Here is a 22,201-nt window from a genome sequence, read left to right on the forward strand (position 1 = left end):
TATATTATGCGCAGATGCTCTCACAGACAAAACCAGTCAATGAAAAGCAGACAACGGAAGTCGCGTCTGTGTCATTTTCTGTCATTTGTTTCATTTATGTGATTACAGACTGTTTGCCTGGCAGGTGTCTTTCGCAGCTCATATTGTCATGCATTATCCACTCCTAGAGCTGGATACTTACTGAAGCGGGTCGCGCTGAGTATCTCGCCCAAGGGTGCAATGGCAGTGCCCCTCTCTGGCTGTGAACCCATCGTCCTCTGGTCACAAACCCGCTTTTACGTAACTCTGCAGCGCGGCGCCGTCTGATCAGTGGCTGAAGTTTCTGATGGCTGACTCATCGAAGGCGACGTGTCCCAGTTTCGAGGGGAGCAGCTGAGCGGAGCGGGGATCTCCTGTCAGCTGAACAGGAGCCCAGTCTGTGGGCGTCTGGCGCAGTGTGGTGCGGCGTGCGTGCCTTGTTTCCGCTCCCCCACCGAAACCTCCTCCTCCGGGGGCCGGTGCCAGACGGAGCCCATGCCACCCGCTCAAAGACTCTGCTAAATAAATGACACAAAATGTCAATACGCACTGAGGGACATGATATCAAACTGACGTGATTTTTTGGTGGGGGTGGGGGGGGTGTGCACAAATTTGCCTGTTCTATTCTTGCTGCTCAGTGATGAGTCTCTCGAGACTGAAGGAAAGTGACAGGAGGAGATGGGCCTACTGGCCTGTGGTCATCATAATATGCATGTTTTTATGTTCTGTGCTTCCTGTGGTTTGGGACTGCTGTGAGGCCGCTGGTCCTTGCTTGGGTTTTGGGGGGGGGGGGGGGCAGGATTGGGTAAAAGGTCTTCTTTTGTTTCCTCTCTTTACCTTTCCTTCCTGGGGAAGCTGCCCCTCTCCCACGCTCGATGACAGATCCTTCTCAGACCTTCTTTACTGTCCAGTCCTTCTCCATCCAGTGCTGCCCTGTCCTCTATGTAAACAGCTCACAGAAGCGGACGCAAGGTCTGACCCTCTGTCCCTGGCCTAAGTGTATTGTGCTGATTCCTTAAGTTTGGCTAGCAATAACCTCTCGACGATGAGGACGATGGCATGTTATCCAGAGAGGGGGAAAGAGGACCAGGACAGACCATGGGGGCCGGGGTATTCTCTGTTCCTGTGTTGTCAGGTAAGAATCGCTGACTTTGTGGGAAATGACTTAGAAAAAAATTGGGAGGCTGGAAGGCAAACAGCTGAATGCCTCACATGTGGAGATCACATTTCTATACAAACATCTGCACTGGAACTTCACGGGGTTCAGGGAATCCATGGTCTGACACTGAGAGAAGACTAATACTGCACACAGCAAAAAAGGAGCTGCTTAGCTGCTTCTGGAAGATCACAGCTCGGTGGGTTCAGTCATGACCATCATTAGGAAAAGCAGCTTAAGTGCCTCATTGGAACAACATCCTACAGAAAGTGTAGTCCTCCAGACACTGTGGCCCACCAGAACCAGGGTAGAGCATCCCTGCAGACACTGTGGCCCTCCAGAACCAGGGTAGAGTAAACATGCAGGCACCGCGGGTTGTCCTGGCCAAACATGGGCATATACAGTACATACTGGTTCATATCTTAATATTGTTCTGAAGGATATATTGGGTTTGTGGATAAAAGGGAAGATTCAAATTGAGAGAGGATAAATTTAAACCACAACTGACAAAAGCACCCTCTAAATATGAATGGTTTGTGCAGGAGGACAGAGCAGGAGGACAGGGTAGGAGGAAGACATGATGCAGTTTGGCGGTGAGCATCATGGCCTTATGTGACATTTGCTCGATTACCAGTTGCAACTGAATTAGGTTCCCACCAGGAAAAAAGTCATCACCATCATCACATTTACAATCATTGCCATTGTCACAGCCACTTTCCAGGGAGACAGACACAGATATTCCCCTGCGAAGTACAGATGTCCAGTACACTGCTGGTCTTGCCTGGCTTGTGCTGAGATGTGTACTGTTGGTGTGTGTTTGTGTGTGCACTTGTAGAGGGAAAGTGGATATGTTTCTGCAGTTTTCTCTTAGTGTGTGTCTGTATGTCTACATGTATATGTGTATTGTTTCATTAATAGAGCTGTCATGCTCATTTGACTGCTAGACTGAGAGACACTATTCTACAAGAGGACATGGGTCAGGACAGTGGGTGTGACCATGGCTGGTGTGAAGAGAATAACATCAGAACATTACAGTGGCCAGCATGTTCGGGATGAAGTGGAATGCAGAATTAGGGCAAGTCCAAGACGTTGCGCTGAAGCCTACAAGTGCTTTAAAGGAGTGGAGCACAATACCACTAGCTTTCCAACAGAAATGAGTAGATAGACTTCCATGATGCATTAAAGCAGTCATTAAGGCCAAAGGTAGGCCAACATGCTATTCATTTCTTTGAATAGAGAACACATTCACTCATAAGTACCCATTTCCCATGACTTTCAGTAGGATAGTGTAGATGCTAAAATCACTGTTTCTAGTTTTTAAAGAAAAAATAATTTTGCATTTCAGTATTATTTTAATAGTTGCTTCAATGAGTACAAACATATGTATGTTTCTGCTGTAAAGAGTCTTTTGTGTGAGAGAAGGAATTGTGGTGCTCTCATACTGAAGAGAATGGCACCAGGCACCACCGCTGAAACTGACAGCTGAAAGAGAGGGACAAATACCAGTGTGAAGCAAACACCATGGTCTTTAATGCCAACAAAGGTTTGTGAGAAACACTTTCAGCAATAACTGTTATTTGAAAAAAAGATGCTTTTATTAAATAAATAAATAATGCACTTAGTCCACAATAACTTATTTTCCACGGTACACCAGGAACGCACCCCTCCCTCCACCACAGTGAGACGGCATGGGTTCTGTCTGCCTTCTCCACAGGCATCTGCAGCTCAGGCCCGAGCCCGTTTCCCAGGTGAGGGCCTCTTCCCTCGTGTTTGTGGAATGTTTTCACAGAAAGTCGTGTTTTTGCTCCATAGAGACGCATGTTTCAGAACGTCCACAGGTCCAGCTCTGCTTTCAATAATGAAATATCTACATTTCTTTTCTTCCACAAAATTTAAAATCTATCTGGTTCCAGCCCAGTGGTCATCTTCTTTATCTTCATCTTCCTCCTCCAGTAAGGACTGGCTAAACCTTTCGTACCTCCTCACATGCCTTACATCACTTCCTGTCCACCACATTCTTTCTCAGCATATAGCCACTTCTCCCACAAGCACTCTTGGCAGTGTAAACCACCGTGTCCCTCTGTATAAACTGCCTGTCCCCACATGCACAGCATCCTATGGAAGTGGGGTGTCTGTATGCAGTGTCCCCGGTTCAGCTCATTTGGACTGCTGCAGGAGCATGTTGAGGGCGTACTCCATCCTTCTGCGGAGCTCAGCAGTGCAGCCAGAGGTCAGAAGTGTGCGCAGGTTGCAGGTGGTGGAGACGCGCTCCTCATTGATGTAGGTTAGCAGGTATTCCTGCTTCTGGCTGCACAGGATGATCTTGGTGTGATCCTGATAGAAGTTCACCTGGGGACAAAGAGCAAGACTGTAACCACAGTAAACACACATACACATGCATGCGCACACATACTCATCTAGACTTAGCCACAGTGGATACGGAGAGACAGAGGAGGATGCACAAGTAGCAGGTGTGTATGTTTACCTGGAATGTGCCATCGTTGAAGAGCATCATCAGGGCACGGTCCGACTTGAGCCACTGCAGCAGATACAACCTGGGTGAGCTGGCATCCGTCACACTCACCAGATCACCGCCCTATTGGAGGAAGAAGAGTTAGCACCATGACATTATCATTATCAAATCAACACTCCAGGACCGTAATGGATGGAGGGGAGGAGCCAGGAGGAACACAGACTCACATCCATGAGGTTCTCCTCCATGTAGTGGGCGAAGTATTTGAGGATGGTGACCTGGGCGATGAAACGGTCCGGAACGTCAGTGGTGGAGAAGACGGAGCACTGGCCCAACTCTGGGTAGTAATGCACTGTCCTAAAGAGAGGGGCAGAAAGGGAGGGACATTAACACTATAGCGAGATCTGCAGCTTTGACTGCAATTTGGCTGCAGACAGCATAAACACACTCTGGTTTACTGCTAACGTGCAGGAATGTTGCACTTTTTTTACACAGTCATACAGTGTCCTGGCAAAAACATTGAACTGAACTAATCTGTTGCAGTAACGTTGATCATGTGATAGAACTCACTTTCCATCGGCGAGCAAGCTCATGTGAGTTCCGTTGTTGAAGAGCACTCCAACGATGTGGTCAGACAGCTGGTACCCAAAGCCATACTTGTTGGAATAATCCACCCACTTAGTCACCCAGAGAAAGCTGCTCTCCTGGTCCACTTTTGGAATGTCATCCACTGAAAGAAGACAGCAAAACAGCGCTGTATTAGAATATCCCAGCATTCCTTACCAAAAGGAGGACCTTAGAAGAGTATTTATCCTATTTTCTAAAGGAGTCCATGAAAAATTGTGCCATTTTAAGGCACACGCTATCAGGAGGTCTAAACTCACCTTCTGGCATGTTCTCAAGACAGCCCCTCAGAACGCTGACCACAGACTCTGCAACATTGCTTGTGGTACTGTCCTCAAGACCTGCAAAAGAGCCATAGCATGAAGGTCTACTCCTGCTCCGCTCCACTGCAGTCAGCTTCAGATCTACTCAACACCAGGCTGCTGTCACACAAAATGAGAGTATGTCTCTCTCTCTCACACACACACACACACATACAAATGCACACATGCAAGTGCACATGCCCACGCACACATAGACACAAACACACATACACTCAGTGCTGTAGCTGCCAAGGCTTCCTCTCACGATCATATGGACAGTGTCTTGGTCCTGCGGCCTGTTTTCATTTGCCAGGCCAACGGGCTTAACGGCCAGGGCTGTTGTGCTCATCTTGTCCTGTGGAGGAAAAAGAAAGGAAGGAAGGAGAAAGGGAGAGAGAATAAGAAAAAGGGTTCAGCTTCCTGGTTTGTGCACATACAGGGGCACCTGTCTGTAAGAGCGCCCTGTCTATAAAACAGAACAGAGATGTGGTGAGACCCACCTCCTGCTTGCAGGACTGCTGGCTGATCACAGCTTTGCTCAGGTCCTGACAAAGCTTATAGATTTCATCCTCCTCTCTTGTCAGCTTACCTATTAAAAAAATAGACACATTTTATCAGTACTTCCTCTATAACCAGGTGCTGACATTGCCAGCTCTGGAATGTATGACTAGGAAGTGGGCTACATTGCAACTACAGATCCAATGAATTTAATGAAAACACTAAATTAAAACTATTAAAATGTTTCTGGGTGGCTGTGAGGTGTTGTGGTTAAAGAAGTTGGATTGAAACTACAAAGTAGCAGGACTGATTCCTATGTGGGGTACTGATATTGATCATGCGATATTGATCAGCTTCATGGACTGAATTGATTCAGTGTCCCTCTGACTGTATGAATAATATGTAAACTGTACTGACTGTGACCATGGCCATCTGCTGAGAAGGTACACAGTGGAGTATTTGTTTCAATGAACAGGGACGTACTCAAAGTCTCATAGTACTTGGCCTTCTCCTTCTTCCCCCCGAACAGAGCGGCTGCCGCTTTCTTAAAGAAGCTTTTGGCTGGGCTGGAGATGTGGAAATCTGGGGCAGAATGACAGCAGCTCGCCGACAGCCGATCAGGCGTGAAGCCCTGAGAGGGAGAGAAAGAGGGAGGAGCAGACATCAGAGAGTCCATCATTGCAGCTGTCGCAACACTGTTATCACACGTACACCTGTGCAGTTAAAAACACCTACAAGATGAATGAAGATGCAACATACTCCATGAAGCCAATACACTCACTCACATACACAGTGCCACAGATATACACACAGTGCCACAGACAGACATGCACACACACACACACACACACATAGCCATGCACACATAGATAACCACATGCAGACACAACCTAACTTACTCAGAAAGCAGTCACAGAGACAGACACACAAACACAAAGGTATGCATACACACATGCACAGGTGCAAACATGCACATACACACACCTGAGAGAAGAACTCGTGTCGCAGAATTTCGTCCAGACTGGGCCGGTCCTGCGGATTCCTGGATAACATGCTGGCGATCAGCTGCCGGGCAGGTAGGGAGAGAGTGGAGGGCAAGCTGTACCTGGCTTCTTTGATACACCTGTACGTCTCCTTCAGGTTTGTGGTCTCAAAGGGGGGTCTGCCCAGGAGCATGGTGTACCTGTGGGTTAGGAGGAGGGGGGGGCATAAATAGATGGTTCCCTTAACAACACTAACACAATATTTAATGCTTTTTCAGGTATCCCTAGGTTTTCTCTTTGTGGTTAGCTTGAACAGATCGCTACAATGTGCATCAAATGGTTGACTTCTATACAATCAATCAGAGAGAGTAACACTAGCCCAGTTCAATGAGGGGATCAATACAATGCTTGAGAGTGTAAGCCTGGTTCTACCAGCTGATCGATGAAAGGCGCGAACAGCAACAGAAGCAATGGGGGGGCAACTAACTCACATGACACAGCCCAGCGCCCAGACGTCTGATTCGCAGCCATGGCCCTGCTTGTTCAGAACCTCAGGGGACAGGTAGTTGGGTGTCCCACAGATGGTCTTGCGTCGGTTACTCAGTGGCTCAAGTCTGGCTGCCAGTCCAAAATCTCCCACCTTCAACTCCATGGATTCACTGACAAAAAAGTTCCCTACAAAAAGGGATATACAACTCTGTCATCCCTCAGCTCCAATGACTCACTGATAGAAAAGAAATGTAATTTTAACTCAACTGAACATCTTTGCCCGGGTGGTCTGACTGGCGAGACATACCTAGCTTCAGGTCTCTGTGCAGGATCTCGTGCTCGTGAAGGTACCGCATTCCAGACACGATCTGTCGGAGGTAGTATCGCACTTCGGGCTCCGTGAGCACTTTGCGCGCCTTCAGTATGTGCGCCAAGGACTGCGAAGGAGAGCGAAGCAAACCGTAAGCATCAATATTCATTATTACACACATTGCGTCTGTGCACTGGAATGCGCAGCTCTGCAAGCCATTCACGTGGCAACAGTCATTTCCAGAACCTTTTCCAAAGCGACCTAGAAAAATGTTAATGTAAATGTTAAAAAGGTAATTTTCAGATTTCCTGTTTCAAAACAGTGAATCTTAATTCATATCAGACAAAAAACGACCAGCGATATCACATGCTTGGTCGTCCACAGACAAGCGCCACGTGAGGTGGATGACAAACTCACCCTTCGACTGCAGTACTCCAAGAGAATGTAAATGTTGTCTTTGTCCTCAAAGTGCTGGTAGAAGTGAACGATGTGTTTGTGGTGGAGTGCTTTGTGGAGCTCAATCTCCCTGTCAATCTGTCAAAAACACGGACAGAAAACAGAAGGAAAGTGCACGTTATTTACCCGTTATGCATTTAATTTCTTTTCCTGCTGTAAAGAGAAGTTGCTAGCGATACAATGTGCTTGCCCTTACCTTCTCCCTTTGGTGCGGCTTGGACACGCGCGAGTGTGGAATGATTTTCGCAGCGTACACCTTGCCCGTAGCCAAGTCTGTTAACTCGTAGCACTTGGCAAAACCTCCCTGTGAACAAGGTTATTCATTGTTATAGTACAGTATTTAATGTTATTTGCAGTTACTGATATTAAAACGATTGACGTACATACAGCAAGTGTACCAAACCCATATAAACACTCAGTAGCGGGAATAATGCAAGGAGACTGCAAAAGGCTCAATCATTCTAAGTTACAAATACCTTGAGAGTTTATTGTGCAGCTAGTGAATGCAATGTTTACGCCCAAGCCAAATTAAAATAAAATAAATGATGCAGTTTTAATCGTTCTTAGTCTCCCTGCACTGGTTCCTGCAAAAAAATGTCGGTTTTCCTTGGATCTCGATATTTTCCATTTCAGTTTACCTTGCCTAGAACTTTCCCACGACTGTAACATTTCCCAGTGGTGGAGTCCGTGATGATCCGACAGGTCTCAGTAGATACCTGTGTGTGCTCCTCTGCCTTCTTCTTTTGAAACTCACAGGATTTATTGAGCGTCTGTTCAGACATCTTACTGTTATTATTCGTTGGCTGGTGAGCAATAGTCCTTAATATATCCATCCCGGGAAAGTCCATGCACCTCCTGCTCACACGCTGTGGACTGGGACACGCTTCGGTCCTGGGCTTTATACGCCGGCGTCCGCCCCTCTCCATACGACGTCACGGTAGAGGACATTGGATGTGTGATTATGTGGGCTGTTCGTTCCTGCAGAGGAGTGGAATTAATATTGAACTCAATTGCTCTGAAAGATACATGGAAAAGATGAAACAACATATACAATGTAACGTAAATAAACAATAGTAACGTTCTTAAAAATATATCAGGAGGGGTTACTGACCGCACACGTTACACATTGAATTTATATTGTTAATTGCCAATAATCAAACACAATTTAGAGTATGTGGCTATCTCGATTATAGAAAAAAATAAGCATCAAAGTCATAACCATACTGCTACTACTACGACTACTGCTACTATTAATACTACTACTACGACTACTGCTACTATTATTACTACTACTATTGCTGCTACTACTACTACTAAAAATAATAATAATAACAATATGATGATGATGATGATGATGATGGTGACGGTGACATGACCATTATGATCATTATTTTTATTATGTCGTTGCTGTTGTTGTTATCGCTAGTATAACTCTGGCACAATTATTTTCAAATCGAGAGAAAGGTTTATCGGGGGAAGACATCACAGAAGGAAACAATACGCTTTCACTAAGCGGTAGATAATGTTACAATATTCTTAATGATTTGGGGGCACTTCTCTTGCTTCTGATCGGCTCACATGAAGTCCTTCGGCGCCACCGCGAGGTAAAATTTCTATATTACACGTCACGTCTTCAAAATGGTAACGGCGTCTGATACTGTATGTATGAATTTACCCGTTTAGACTTCGGCATATTAGTTGTTTTTAATCATAAGACTTACCAGTAAATACTGAAATATGACTGCAGATATAGAAACAGAAATCACAGTTTTACCTTTACTTCGAATTTCTTGTGTTATGGTGGATTTTGAGTGTGGCTAACACCACATACCCACCTGCAAATGCTGATCTAGCAATGACAGCGGCAGAATCTGTCATTCCTTCAGTATATTGCAAGTGGCAAGTGTTAAAGTATCTGTCTGTGCAAACTGCATTGGTGAAGTGCACAGGGAGCGCGCGTAAGGCCCAGTGTTACCCAAAAGAAAAAAACAGATCAAAGGAAACGGGCGTGAAGTGAAGTCTGTGTTGCAACCTTCTAGACTGGTGACACATTCAAAACCAAAATGTTGACAGTCGCTACAGGTAAGACTTTTCTGAAAATACTTATATTCCTGCATAGTCACAGCAGTGTCAAACTTTGTTACTTCATAGAGAATATATAGCATTTGATTGTCAGTGTTGCGTAATATTTTAGCAAAAACGAAGAGAAATCTACGGGCAAGTGCTATCTCTGCTACTCTGTTTGCATTCTCTTTCAGCAGATGATACACATTCTAAAATTACTTCTAGTTTTATCTAGTGGTATTTTTGTTTTAAACTCCCATTCATTAATCTGTAGTACTGTCACTGTAAAACATGGTAAAACATATGTAAGAAACATTTTCGTCGTGTCATAACGTTTAACGTTGTCTCCTGAATTTAACGTTAATTTAACGTTATATCTAAGAGAGGTAGTAGAGGTAGTAGTTTGGGTAGCGCCTGGAGTGAGGGCCTGGGAGGGTTGGAGGATTGTATTGGAGGCCTGGAGATTGTTGCTTGTAGTGATATTTAAGCATACCGGCACGTCAAAGTGCAGCTACCGGCTTCATAAACACAAGTACTGGTATAATGGTATAACCAAACTAAAAGCATTTCAGTGTCGCAGCACAACTTGACAGCCACCTTGACAGTTACTATCCTATAATAATAAAACTTTTTAAACTTCATAGTCTGATTTATACCAGAAGCAGCTCAAATTACCTAACAAAGAGACTACTTTACAGTAATATAAATGATACAATAAAAATAAAATAGGTTAAAAGAAACCATAAAAATGAAGACAGAACAACAAACAATGGCTGATACATGAAATAACAGTGACCATCAACCATAAAACAAACAAGCAAACAAAAAAGACTTGAATATGGTGCTATTTTCATTAAACATGATTAGGAGTTGCAGTTTCTCAGTGAACTGGAACAAAACTGCAGCCCATGCTGTCAGCTTGCACTTCTCTTTTGGGAGCCAGGAAGTCGCTATCAGCTGACCTGATCTCCATTTGCAGGGACATCGTAGTGACATGAGAAAAAGGCACTGCTCCAGAAAGCATAACGTTTCTCTTGTGTTTTAGTAACGTTCTAACTCTGTGACAATATTGCAGAATTGTGTTGTGTGAACATCAGATGTTATCTTGCACAGGACACATGATCATTCAGAGGGCCTGTCAGATTACCCACAGTGCAGTTATGCGCTCAGGAGCACTGCTGCACCTATATATTACATTTCTTAGCAGACACCTTTACCCAAGGATGACTCACATAGTTTACATATCATCCATTTATACACCTGGATATTTATTCAAGTTATTATTTACATCATTCAAGGATACAACAAGAGATCTGACAACCCCTTGGGTAACAAGCACAGCTCCTTACCAGAACACCACACTGCTGCTACATTTTACAGTTATAGCCATCGATATGGAACAAAAATGATGACAGCTCATTACTAGCTGTGTCTTCTCCACTGTGGCAAGGGTCTCCTGAAGTGAAAGTGTCTCTGCCTCTGTGTCCCACAGTCATTCCATTCTCCACCACTGAGATGCAGGGGACCACCAGACCAACGGAGGGGCCCAGGATTGGGGGGCCTGTGGCCGGGACCTTGGTAGGGGTGGTCCTTATCGTTTGTGTGGGTGTGGCTGTCTGGTGGAGGAGACGCAGCAGACGTGTGTCAGTGTCGGACGCTTTCAATGACACGGAGGAGCGGGTGCAGGACACAGTATCCGCCGCAGAGCTCTACAGATATGCATATGACATCACTGCCACGGACCACACGCCCCCTGCCGCTGGATCCCCAACTGCACGCCCACACTATGAGAATGTGGAGGTGACCGCGTCATGGCCGAGTGGTCAAGGCTCTTGTGCCCAGAGAGCCGGCTCAGACGAGGAGTACATGGAGTACAAACCCTGTGCGAGCGAATGGTCCATCTATGTCAATGACACCTCAAACATCTACTGCAACTATCCCGCAGAGGACGCCTGCGAGGATGTGTACATCTTTCCTGATCTTCACCGGGAAAGTGGCTCCTCTGTTGATAAAGAGCCCTCTGTCCTATACACAATGGCACGGTTGAACTGACTGACAGGTGAACCCACAGAGCAGTGGCACAACTTTAAAGGTAATTCAGCTCTCAGAAAGTACAACTCAGAAGAACTGTATGCAAAATTTCAAATTTAGTATTTGGCTGTGTATTTTATTTAGAACCTCTCTTTCAATTGCCATTTTTACTTCACCACATAATTTTTTGTTTTGCTGGTGCATTGTGGGTAAAAAAGACAACTTGCTGCAGAAATATTTATAAAGTTATCAGGTGTCATGTGCTGAAAAAGGAAACAGCTTTGGTACTATACAGCATTCCTTAGTATGTGCTGGGAAAAAAAAATACTTGAACTGGCAGTCGGGATTACTCATCCACTGAATGTACATGTTGTATACTAGGTATAGTGCAGGTCACAGGGTGTTGGTGAGGACGGAGGTCACATGGCAGGCTTGCGGACAGCGCTGATGTTGTAGGCCCACACCTGGTCCAGGTCAGATCCCTCGGAGTGAAAGGCTGCCCAGTGGGGGAAGGGGAAACGGCAGGCGATGATTCTGGCATGGTCAGGCAGCTCTGCTAGCAGCTTCTGCTCCAAGGCCTCCATCTGAGAATGCATTTCAACACATCAGTCGAGTCATTGGTCCACCAGTCCAGTTCACTTCATTCAAGTGTGTGTGCACATGTGAATGTCTGTGCTTATGTGCACGCGCGTGTGTGTGCGTGTGTGAGTGAATGTATGCTTGAGTGAGAATTTTCACAGCTGAGGTTGCTGTAGGCAGTCTGATAAAATCTGCTTCAGTACTAATACAACTTCAACAGAATGCACCAGCGTTTAATACCTTTGAACAAAAGAAACTTTTGAATGACCTAGATTAGGCCACTGGGAAGCTAAAAACCCAGAAAAAAGTGTTTCCTTGGATGTGTAACTCATGCATGCATTGACTGTGACTGTGTGATGCTGTATACTCCTGCTGGGAACCTCGCAAAGGGTGGACTGTTTGACCTTTTCCCTAACCCCTGAAATTAATAAATTAATAAACAGTGATATTTTCTCATAGACCAATCTATTATTAAATGTATACCTGTGTAAAAGCATGTGACAGATTGTTTGAGTTGAGATATTAGTGGCTTACAGCTGTGGAATGCATTAAATGTATGTAACTATTAGGGCTGGGCAGTACATCGACTTTTTAAGGTATATTGATATATTTTCAAACGCGATATAGGATGAGATAGTACCGTTTATATCGATATAGTTTCATGTTGCGTTACATAACCCGTTTCTTCCATAAAGCCGTGCCAGTGTTTGCATTTCTCCTCTCTCACACTCTCCGCGCAACCCCACCCCCACTCTCCCTCTGCATCTGCACGCAAACCAGGTGTTCTGTCGATGTGTCCTACCTTATCAAAATGTCCCATCGTAGCATAGATTGATAGTCATATCTATCGATCTTTGCTACCCTATCAGGAAATACTGCCACAAGTAGGTTGTGCTACCTTAAAAGCCAAAAAAGGTCAGTAATTCTTTTTTTACCTTATCAGAAAATGGTTCTAAGCTAATTACATTATTGTTTTCATTAACTCGTCCAACAGCAATTTCGAAAATGCTGTCAAGTAAATTTTAATAATAGGCATAGCCTACTTACAATTTATCCTTAGTCTAGTTTACATGCTGACATGAAAAGTTGTAGTCTAGTTTGTCCATCAACACACTCTAATCAATACCAATGTAAAACTTTAAGTAGCATATTTTGATATTCTAAACCTTATCAGAAAAGACTACCAGGATATAACTATAGAATGTTCTGATAGTCTCAATTACCCTATCAGAAAGTGCTACCAACATAAACCTATTTTTATTTAATATAGGCTATTTATTTTATATATTTTTTTCATTTACATGTTGATATATTGTGCAGCTGTATATTTTCAAACAGGGTAGGCCTGTTGTTATTTTTGTTCTGTTTACATTTTTATTGTTATTTGCACAGCTGTGTGTTTTGTTAAGCAGGAGAGGAAAACCTTTAATTGTAATCTATATTAATCAATCTGTTATTGTTGTTGAAAACAACTGAAGGAGCATTCTCAGAGATAGGCCTATTTTAATAAATAGCCTATTTAATATAGACTATTTAATATCGGCTATTTATTTAATTTTTCATTTACATGCTTTGCAGCTGTATATTTTCAAACCGGGAAGGAAACCCTGTCTTTGCATTTTATTTTGATCACAGTCTGTTTTAATAAAAGTGCTTGAGACATCCCACGTGTGGCTTTGACTTACAGCTGAACATTTAGCCCACTTCGTAGAAAATACTGAGATATATATCGTGTATCCCCATTCAGCCTAAAAATACCGAGATATGATTTTTGGTCCATATCGCGCAGCCCTAGCAACTATACTATACTATATGCTACTGTACTGTGGCCTTATTTGCTGATTTATTGCTGTAAGTGTTTATATATTCACCTGTACTTACCCTTTATCATATGCTGACGTGTCCTTTAAGTGTAAAGTTAATAAAAGAGGTTCTGAATTCTGTTACAAGGGTATTCGCCCAGCGGTGTGAAAACTGCCTTGATGACCACAAAGACAGGTGCTTGCTGTCAAGTTTGCCTTAATCTGATAGTTGTGGTGAGCAGATGGACTTACCACGCCAGGGGCTAAGAATACTGTGACATTGTCATATCTTGAAAGGTCAGTCTGTGAAAAGAGAGAGACACCACAACAGCTCACTCAGGATGAGCAAAGTATTTAAACATTTTGATTGTTTATATAGGTGCCCCATTTAAAATAAACACAGGTCTCCTGTTATTTTATCTGTAGTTCAGTTAGCACCCAGATCCAGGCATGGAATGGTTGTCTTGTTTATTCGAAATACTGAATGAATTTCAAATTATGTTGCTATTTTATGAACTATAATGGAATGTCCATATTGCTGTTATTACCAGGTGAGGTTATGACCAGCGTAAAAATGAAGAATATTTTAAGGGGGTGTTGCCTATGCCTCCATTTTAACATCATACTACAGAAGAGATTATTTGCTTGATTTGATGTTACAAAATGTTGGAACTGTACCATGCTTTTTATTACTTTTACCTCTGGCAACATGTTTACATTTCACATCTGTAATGACACACTTCAGTAAATCAAATAAAATTTATGAAATAATAAATGTCCACACTTCAAAATGATATATAGTTATTAGGTACATTTTGCCCCTGAGGTTGTCAGTTCATGAGCTTGTCAACACTCCCTTAACAGTTACTGTTACCAGTCACCCTACACTGCCTCGCCCAATCCAAATCACCACCTGTGAAGCCCCTCCCCCTCACCTGGTCTGTGATTTCGTGTAGGAAATGAATGCGAAATCAAAAGAGTCCAAAAGTGTGTGGACTCATGTTCCTCAGTACCTTCCAGAAGTCCTTGTTTACAAAGTTGGCCTGGCTGGTTGGGAGCCCCCTCCACCGTGCCTTACCTCTGGAGTAGGCCAGCAGCACAGGGTTTATTTCAAATCCAGTGCACTGGAACCCTGCAGAGGATGCTGCAAACACCTGCAGACAGAGGTCAACCAAAGTGAGAGGCACCAACACATCAACACCTCAGACAGGTCTCACTGTCCAGCTGCAGAGTCACTCATAATGTTCAACTGTTGCAGTCAAGGTGCTTGACCTGAAGGGTTTCAGTAAGTACTATAAACTTGCTTTGGTAAATGTAGCTGTATGAGTGGAAGGTGTGTAGCTCTGTGAGTCACAGAGAGAGCAGATGGAGCATGGGACAGAGAGACATGCACCTTCTGTCTGAGGGGAACATGCTGCACAATCCCAGAGGTATTGTTCTGTCCCCTCATATGAGCTCTCTTCTTTTTTCAAAAACAACAACCCATAGTTTAAATGTCGGACGTGAGTTGCAAATTTTTTAGCAATGCCACAAGCACCCGGGATGTGAATTAACAATTTACACCCTGGATTGCGCAACACGTGATACTCAGCTCTATCCTATTTCCCAGCATAACTAAATGCACTTTGCACTAAATGCACTTTGCTAAATTTTTCAGACAGTGGTTGTTAAAGCTTAATGTATCTGAAGGTCAGCTTTAGAAACTACAGTGTGGTTGACAGCGTGGCCTAGTGCTGCAAATGTGCTCTTCAGTCAGCTGCACCTCTGCACACAGGGGCACAGGGTGGGTGGGATCAGGTCTCCCAGGCAAGGCAGGTTAAGAACCGTGTCCTTCACCCTCTAGGAGAGTTCTTCCAGAGTTTTTTAAAGGCACCCATTGATATGGGTAATACATTTAAGGGCAGCATATATACACATATAACTTATTAACGCAGAGAAAAAAGTCTCATCACCAAATAGTGAGGAATCTAAAAAGGTATTTTTAAAAATGATAATTTTGTGACTCACCAGTCTGCCATCACCTGATCCCAGATCAGCAAGAGAGCCTTGCCGTCCCTCTAAGAGTTTCATTACATTCCTGGTCTGTGTGGCACTCGATGGCAGGTAGGGCACCTGGGCATCAGTGATGACAGGCATTTCATTCACTATGCAAAGGTTTAATTTTTCCGAAATTTTTCATTTTCAGTGAAATATGCTACTACGTTACATGTTTTGAAAAAAAAAAATACAGAAGTTACTTTCTTTTGGAGGGAGTTCTGACCTGGCTTCCCCCTGATGAAAAATATACAGGTGGGGAAAAAAGATTTAAAATTTAAGATTGTTTCTACAATACATTTTTAATGAATAAAGCCCCGTGTGTGTTTTAACCCGTCATCTCTGAGTTCAGATGTGAGTTGGCACAGTGTTCATGCCTGCTGTCTGTGTGAGAGTGTAGACCAATGCTTCGACCCTGTCACTGAGTTAGATGTTGTGGTTGCTATTTCTTGACCCTTGTGAGACATGTTGGTGTGCCAGTATTTTTAGCGCCTGCCTTAAGCCCAGTATGCTTATTAGATGAGAGAAGACTCAACAAGCAAATCAAGACTTTTACAGGCCATCACCAAAGTTAGCTTTCATGTCTCATCTAATAGACATTTCTCTTATAAAACTTATTTTATTGATTGTAGACCTAGTATATTAAGAGTATATTGGACTACAATAAAGGCGAACATTTAAACACTGACAGCAACAAATTAGCACATGAAGCAAGCAGTAACATGTAGCATTACATATAACCATTACATACCACAGTTAAGCCACATAGGCTATTATCTTATCCTGGGACACTCATGATTTTAACATTTTTTTATATGTACTGGTAAGTAGCGTCCTTCTCTGAGAATAACTAAACAGGTGGCAAATAGATTTCAGGCTTTATGGAAAAGATCAAATCCAGTTGTATTTAGCGCTCTGCCCCTGACATGGGGCAGTTACTGAGCACATCACAGAGACCAGAACAGAGACCAAAATAATCAATCCCAGCACAACTGAAATACTCATCTAAAGAAACAAAAAACTGAGCACGGCCACAGACAAAAGCAGAAGACAGGGTGACCCTGCATCACAGGCTGAGAGGGCGACACAAACAAGATGTTGTCTCGAAGAACTTCAGAAAGTCACTCGCCACAGGATGTGACATCAGTGGTAGGCTTTGCTACCATACGCTCTACATCAGTAGGAAATGAGTGATAAAATTTACCCATAAGATGCTAATAAACTAAGACCTTTATCTTAAATCAGCCCCCATCTCCAACACACACACACACACACATACATAGTGAAACCCAACTCAGGACAAACACAGATATACTCTCTTACAGGCATACAGGCACACACACACACACACACACACACACACACCTTACACACCACCCAACAGTCTCACATGGACAGCTGTGCTATCTGTTGCTGATGGTATCTAGGAGAGGGGGAATTTTCAACAACTTCTGTTTCCTTTTTCAACATTCAGAGGAAAACCAGCTTCTGCTTTGGGTGTTGGTGGTGGTGGTGGTGGGGGGGGGGGGGGGGCTATTCTTGTAATTGGCTGGTTGTAGCTAATTCGTTTTAATTCTCAGTGAGAAAAAACTCTTGTACCCTTAAAGAACATAACCTTTCTGCTAAGAAAGGAAAATTGCATAAGCTCTTTTGTGTAGAGTGACTGGCATTCCTTCAGAGTCACTGAGCCGTGGTAGTTTACTGGCGAAAGGGGGTCACTTGGTTGTGCAGTAAGTGCTGCCCTACAGCTCCTTAGAAACAATGAGCCATGACTAGCATTTTCACCCAGAATATCAGTGCTATGTCAGCTTGTGTCAGGAAAACCATGTTCATCCACTTGCTAATTCGGGGTCCTGGCCACCACCTGAAATTGTATGTGTGCTGTGGGGTGGGTGGGTGAGGTACTCATCACACACAGGGAGCATGACTGTGTTGATTATGGGACATAATTTATGTTGGGGCAGGGGGCCACATAGTACTTTAACTTAGACTTCTGCCATAGACAGAGGGGAAGACATTAGACTTCAGCAAAGCACGTTCATCTGAATGAAGCGTACCTTGAGCCTTATGGGCACCTTCCGGGAGCCCGGCAGAGCAAACATTGTCCACAGTCCGTAGAAACCAGCCAGCAAGGCTCCGGTGGACGCTGTGAGCACTGGTTTGTCCTGGTGACGATGCAGGAACCTCACACTCCTATCCTGGAGGAAGACTTCGATAGAATCGTCCATCACAAATCGCACCTGTGAGGCGATGTGGTCACACCGTGTTATGAACACACCAGAGGTTGTAAGAATCCGTGTGAGAAATAAGTGACGCTCTAGCACAGCGGCGCACCGAACAGCGTCCCCATGTGGAAAAAGCTCCGGCTGCCAATGCTTCTGATTTCGCGCCACGGTCAGCAGTGGCGTCGTTGCAGAAGAAACAGTATAACTTGAGGAAACATTTCAGTATTAAATTGTGTCATTCCCTATTCAACAAAGTGCATTTTAAACACGACTGTAAACAAAGTGTAATTGTACACGAAACATTTCATTTCATATAGCAATTCACAACCACCCTTCTCCGTTAAAACTCACACTTATGTACGGTACACGTCTCGTAACGAGTAACTCAGCTAATTACACATGTAATGTGTATCGTTACACAACCAATCCACAGTATAGGTGCCTATGTAGATCTACGAGGACGAATGTAGTAAAAAAAAATAAATCTTTGGAAGACAAATGGGTACTGTGCACGCGTAATTTCTTCGCACGGTCTAATATTAGAAAGTTGCTGTGTTTGTCCTTTCACTTTCTGGCAAGTTCAATGCTGTATAGCGTCCAATAGAGGTCGCGACGGTACCACCCAATTTAGGGGTGGTGTTTTCTAGAAATGTTACACGTTCAGAAAGTTCAGACTTGAAGCATGACAAACAGCGTTTGTATTATAAACACAAAAACAAATAAAACGCTCCTGCCTAGACTCCCGCCGCAAAAAACAAACATCGATTTTTCAATGCATATTCATTTTTACAGGAAACGATACTGAGCAGATTTATTAAAAGTAACTTTCGTATTTGATATTAAATTATTACATCTCTACACAACGACCACACACTGAGGGACAGGCAAACGGAATGTTGTCAATTCTCTACATTTGGTATTAAAAACAGCACAGAATACCTTTATTTACAGAAGACTTAAATCCCCGAACTTACCCACCTGAAACGCTTTCCCAAGTGTACTGGTATACAACATGACTGACAGCTCATTCTCCAATGCAAATGGATATCACGTAACTATTCCCGCCTAATATCAAACGGCAAGTCCTATCCAGTGTTTTCCAGATTTAGACGCTGGCTGCCCTTTTTGCTACATTGTATTTGATCAAATAAACAAACCGAGCATGGAAGTAAGGAGGGCGCAGGCGCGTGTTATAAACCTTGCTAATTGCTATTATTCCGGTTCGACTGAACACTTGACACGCACAAGTTGACGTTTAAAGTGCAACTGCATTCATTTAATGTGGATATTGTGCATTTCATGGCTATCACTCTTGCATTCGTACAACAGAGCACACCTGTCATTTTAGAGAACGAAAACGCATCTTGACGTTGGCATGAAGAACTGACTTTTCATTTGTATATATCAAAAATATCAGCAAACTATGTCTAGGCAGCGGTTCTAATGTGCTGCCTGTCACAGTAATTGATAAAAAAAAACAATATAACTACACGAGGAAAGCGTCGGCTTTTGTTTTCTCCAATCTGAATCGACGGCTTGCTGAGATAGATCAGCCACAAACCAGCTAACGCACAATTCTCTCACCACACATTTAACCTGTAGTGGAAAAGGTTGCTGCAGGGTTAATGCAACGATGTCCGAACGATGTGTGACGCACGGGAATCCACTTGCTCTCTGAGTACACTGTGGATTTCTGAGTGTACCCCTGTCTCTCTCTCTCTCTCTCTCTCTCTCTCTCTCTCTCTCACACACACACACACACACACGTGCGCGCGCGACACAAGCCTATTTTTCAAACAGACCCAATGCTGCAATGTCTCCTCCTTAGTCTGTCACACAGGTATAAAGACAAATTCTCATAGTATTGTTTTGGTTCGTATTACTATTCACCCTCTGTAAGATGTCCTGGATAAAAGCATCCCTAAATAAAGAAATAAATATTAGCTCTTCTTCCTGTCTTATCTTGTTATTGTGTTTCTCATTGTTATATTTATTCATGGGTTCATTAATAAATTTATTATTACTCATGGATCTATTATCATTATGTTCTATAGAGTTGGATACTTCACACCATTTGCCAGTAGCAACATCTCACCTATTTTAATATCAACATCAGCTGCTCGGAGATTCCAAAGGGTGGGAACAGTGATGGGAGGGAGAGGGAGATTCAGTGTATGGGGAAAGAGAGTGGTCTGTGATTTAAAAGGTCAGAGAGAGGTCACTGTTCGTCAGATTCTCCTAGTTTTCGCACTCTGGGCTTGCTGAAACACCAGGCCTCTCAGCATGGTGTTTTTTCTCTCTCCTCAGTAGTTTTACAGAGGCAGTACTGCGTGAGTCACACTCTGCCTAAGGTTGAAGGAAGCCTGGATGGAGCTGTATAAATGAAAAACATGCCTTGTACTGCTGCATAAGCACATAACCCTGTTCCCATAGTGGGGCACAACACGTAACCCCCTTCCCAAACTGTGTCTTTGTGCCAAAAAAAAGCCAACCTTTAGAGTACACACTAAATTTCTGATGTTTCAGTCACAGTCAGAGAGTTATACTAAAAGTCTTCTGAGAGTATCACATATTTATCAGTATTAGACTGCAGTAATATTTTCTCTTTTTTTCAGAACTCAGGTTAAATATGTGTATATTATGTAAATTAAATGAAAATAACGCCTGATTTGTCCGACTGAAAAGCCACTGATTGCCATCACCAGTGGAGTATCAGTTAGGGAACTGTATTTGCCTCAGAAAGTTTGCTGGGTGAAGAGAGAATTCTCCATTGCAAGTAATCCAGTAGGCCCTACCTGGACATGGGTCACCATGAAGACAAATCATTCTGTGTAATAATTCATTCTAATCGGACATAGAGCTAGAAAGAGACCTAGAAAAGTGAACCAGGCGATGTTGATCAATACGCTGCTATATAGTTATATGCTATATACCTAATATTGAAAAAATATCCTTCTCTATGTACCCTAAAATGAATTCGAGAGAGAGAGAGTTGTGGAAAGAGAGACATGCATGTGTAGTTACATACTAATGCATTACTATATGAAGTACATTACGGGACACACAGATGCATAGGTCTTTTAGGGCTATGTAATTGCACTGTAAACAGGGCAAACATCTCAAGGGAATATACAGTATTGTTCTAACACGCGGAATGACACACACGTTTAGAATGGCCAAACTGGTTCAAATGGCTTGGCCAATTACAACGCATAACTCATACCAGTTTTTTTTTTATTTTACACTGGACAAACAGGGAATAAAGTGGTCTCTCGAAAGTCGACAGCTCTGGACGCGATTAGATGACATCAGGGCGTGATTTTATCGATTGACGTAGGTGATTTTGTTACCTTTATCCATACAGAAAGCTTAAACCATCCACCTGCCCGCTCTCTGTACCGGCCTACCATTCTATTCAGTTTTGCCTTTTAGTTCTGTTTTTTCCCTTCGTCGGCGGATGACGCGCGCCACTCGAGCGGAACCTGATTACAGCGCCGTTCTCCGTAAGCAGACATCTCCGCAAATGCTGATTTCTGTTAGACCCTACTGGAGTAGATTACGCTGTAGTGCTTGAGCAACACTGAGCAAGACATATCTGGTAACTTACGGATATATTTTGTTGTTTTGTCTGTTCAATCACCCTACAAATGGATTTGTATGGGAAGGTAAGCCCAAAACGGATTTATTTACGTTTGAGTATCTTATGATTTAATTCGTAACTGATCGTGATAAAATAATAATAAAAATGTTAAACCGGATATGTAAAGTGGTATGTACATATGAAACAAAGGATTTTGACATAGTTAAATACTTTGTTTTCCTTTCATAAAATCAATGAATAGTGGACATTTCCTGAAAATGTCTTGATAAATAGATTTGTAACATGGGATGGCATGGGATTGACAGACATATTTGAATAATTAAATGGTAGAATTACGATCAACCTATTTCCTCCCAATTAAAGTTAACTAAAACGCAATTAGTTAAGCTTTCAGCAGGCACAAAAACAATGTTTTCTGAAGCTGTAATAATGCAGTTTCAAAGTAATTGTATTGCATGCTGAGTAATGTAGTCCCATTCGCAACTACAACGTCTCGCCGTCAGTGGCCCCGATTTGCGGTCTGAAACTACAAGCCCCGACAGCGAACCTCGCCCGA

General features: G+C 43.2%; 2 protein-coding genes across 3 annotated transcripts; both read right to left on the bottom strand.

Moving 5' to 3' along the window:
* Positions 1–2,820: 2,820 nt before the first annotated feature.
* plk2b (polo-like kinase 2b (Drosophila)) lies at positions 2,821–8,162 on the bottom strand. Its single transcript, XM_036526709.1, has 14 exons — positions 7,948–8,162; positions 7,506–7,613; positions 7,271–7,387; positions 6,851–6,980; positions 6,546–6,729; positions 6,056–6,254; positions 5,555–5,702; positions 5,074–5,162; positions 4,805–4,928; positions 4,532–4,612; positions 4,218–4,377; positions 3,875–4,004; positions 3,660–3,770; positions 2,821–3,523 (listed from the first exon to the last, which is right to left on the bottom strand). The coding sequence occupies exons 1-14, from the start codon at positions 8,155–8,157 to the stop codon at positions 3,332–3,334; spliced, it is 1,983 nt and encodes a 660-aa protein (XP_036382602.1). The 5' UTR covers positions 8,158–8,162; the 3' UTR covers positions 2,821–3,331.
* A 3,406-nt stretch (positions 8,163–11,568) lies between these two features.
* LOC118776797 (ATP synthase subunit C lysine N-methyltransferase-like) lies at positions 11,569–19,065 on the bottom strand. Of its 2 annotated transcripts, none has more exons than XM_036527365.1 (6): positions 19,023–19,065; positions 17,877–18,059; positions 15,793–15,897; positions 14,799–14,939; positions 14,038–14,088; positions 11,569–11,988 (listed from the first exon to the last, which is right to left on the bottom strand). In XM_036527365.1, the coding sequence occupies exons 1-6, from the start codon at positions 19,056–19,058 to the stop codon at positions 11,824–11,826; spliced, it is 681 nt and encodes a 226-aa protein (XP_036383258.1). In that variant the 5' UTR covers positions 19,059–19,065; the 3' UTR covers positions 11,569–11,823. The 2 variants fall into 2 exon arrangements, with proteins under 2 accessions (XP_036383258.1, XP_036383259.1); XM_036527366.1 differs by lacking the exon at positions 19,023–19,065 and adding an exon at positions 18,154–18,174.
* Between the last annotated feature and the right edge of the window lie 3,136 nt (positions 19,066–22,201).

The sequence above is a fragment of the Megalops cyprinoides genome, chromosome 4, assembly GCF_013368585.1.
Source record: "Megalops cyprinoides isolate fMegCyp1 chromosome 4, fMegCyp1.pri, whole genome shotgun sequence".
Taxonomy (NCBI): Eukaryota; Metazoa; Chordata; class Actinopteri; order Elopiformes; family Megalopidae; genus Megalops; species Megalops cyprinoides.

Coding starts and splice junctions, on each gene's coding strand:
- LOC118776797 (XM_036527365.1), bottom strand. CDS start 19,058: ATGTTGTATACCAGTACACTTGGGAAAGCGTTTCAG. Junction 18,060..19,022: donor CACTTGGGAAAGCGTTTCAG/GTGGGTAAGTTC, acceptor ATCGCCTCACAG/GTGCGATTTGTGATGGACGA. Junction 14,940..15,792: donor GATCAGGTGATGGCAGACTG/GTGAGTCACAAA, acceptor CTCTGTCTGCAG/GTGTTTGCAGCATCCTCTGC.
- plk2b (XM_036526709.1), bottom strand. CDS start 8,157: ATGGACTTTCCCGGGATGGATATATTAAGGACTATTGCTCACCAGCCA. Junction 6,255..6,545: donor TGGGCGCTGGGCTGTGTCAT/GTGAGTTAGTTG, acceptor CCTAACCCACAG/GTACACCATGCTCCTGGGCA. Junction 5,703..6,055: donor GACACGAGTTCTTCTCTCAG/GTGTGTGTATGT, acceptor TCTCCCTCTCAG/GGCTTCACGCCTGATCGGCT.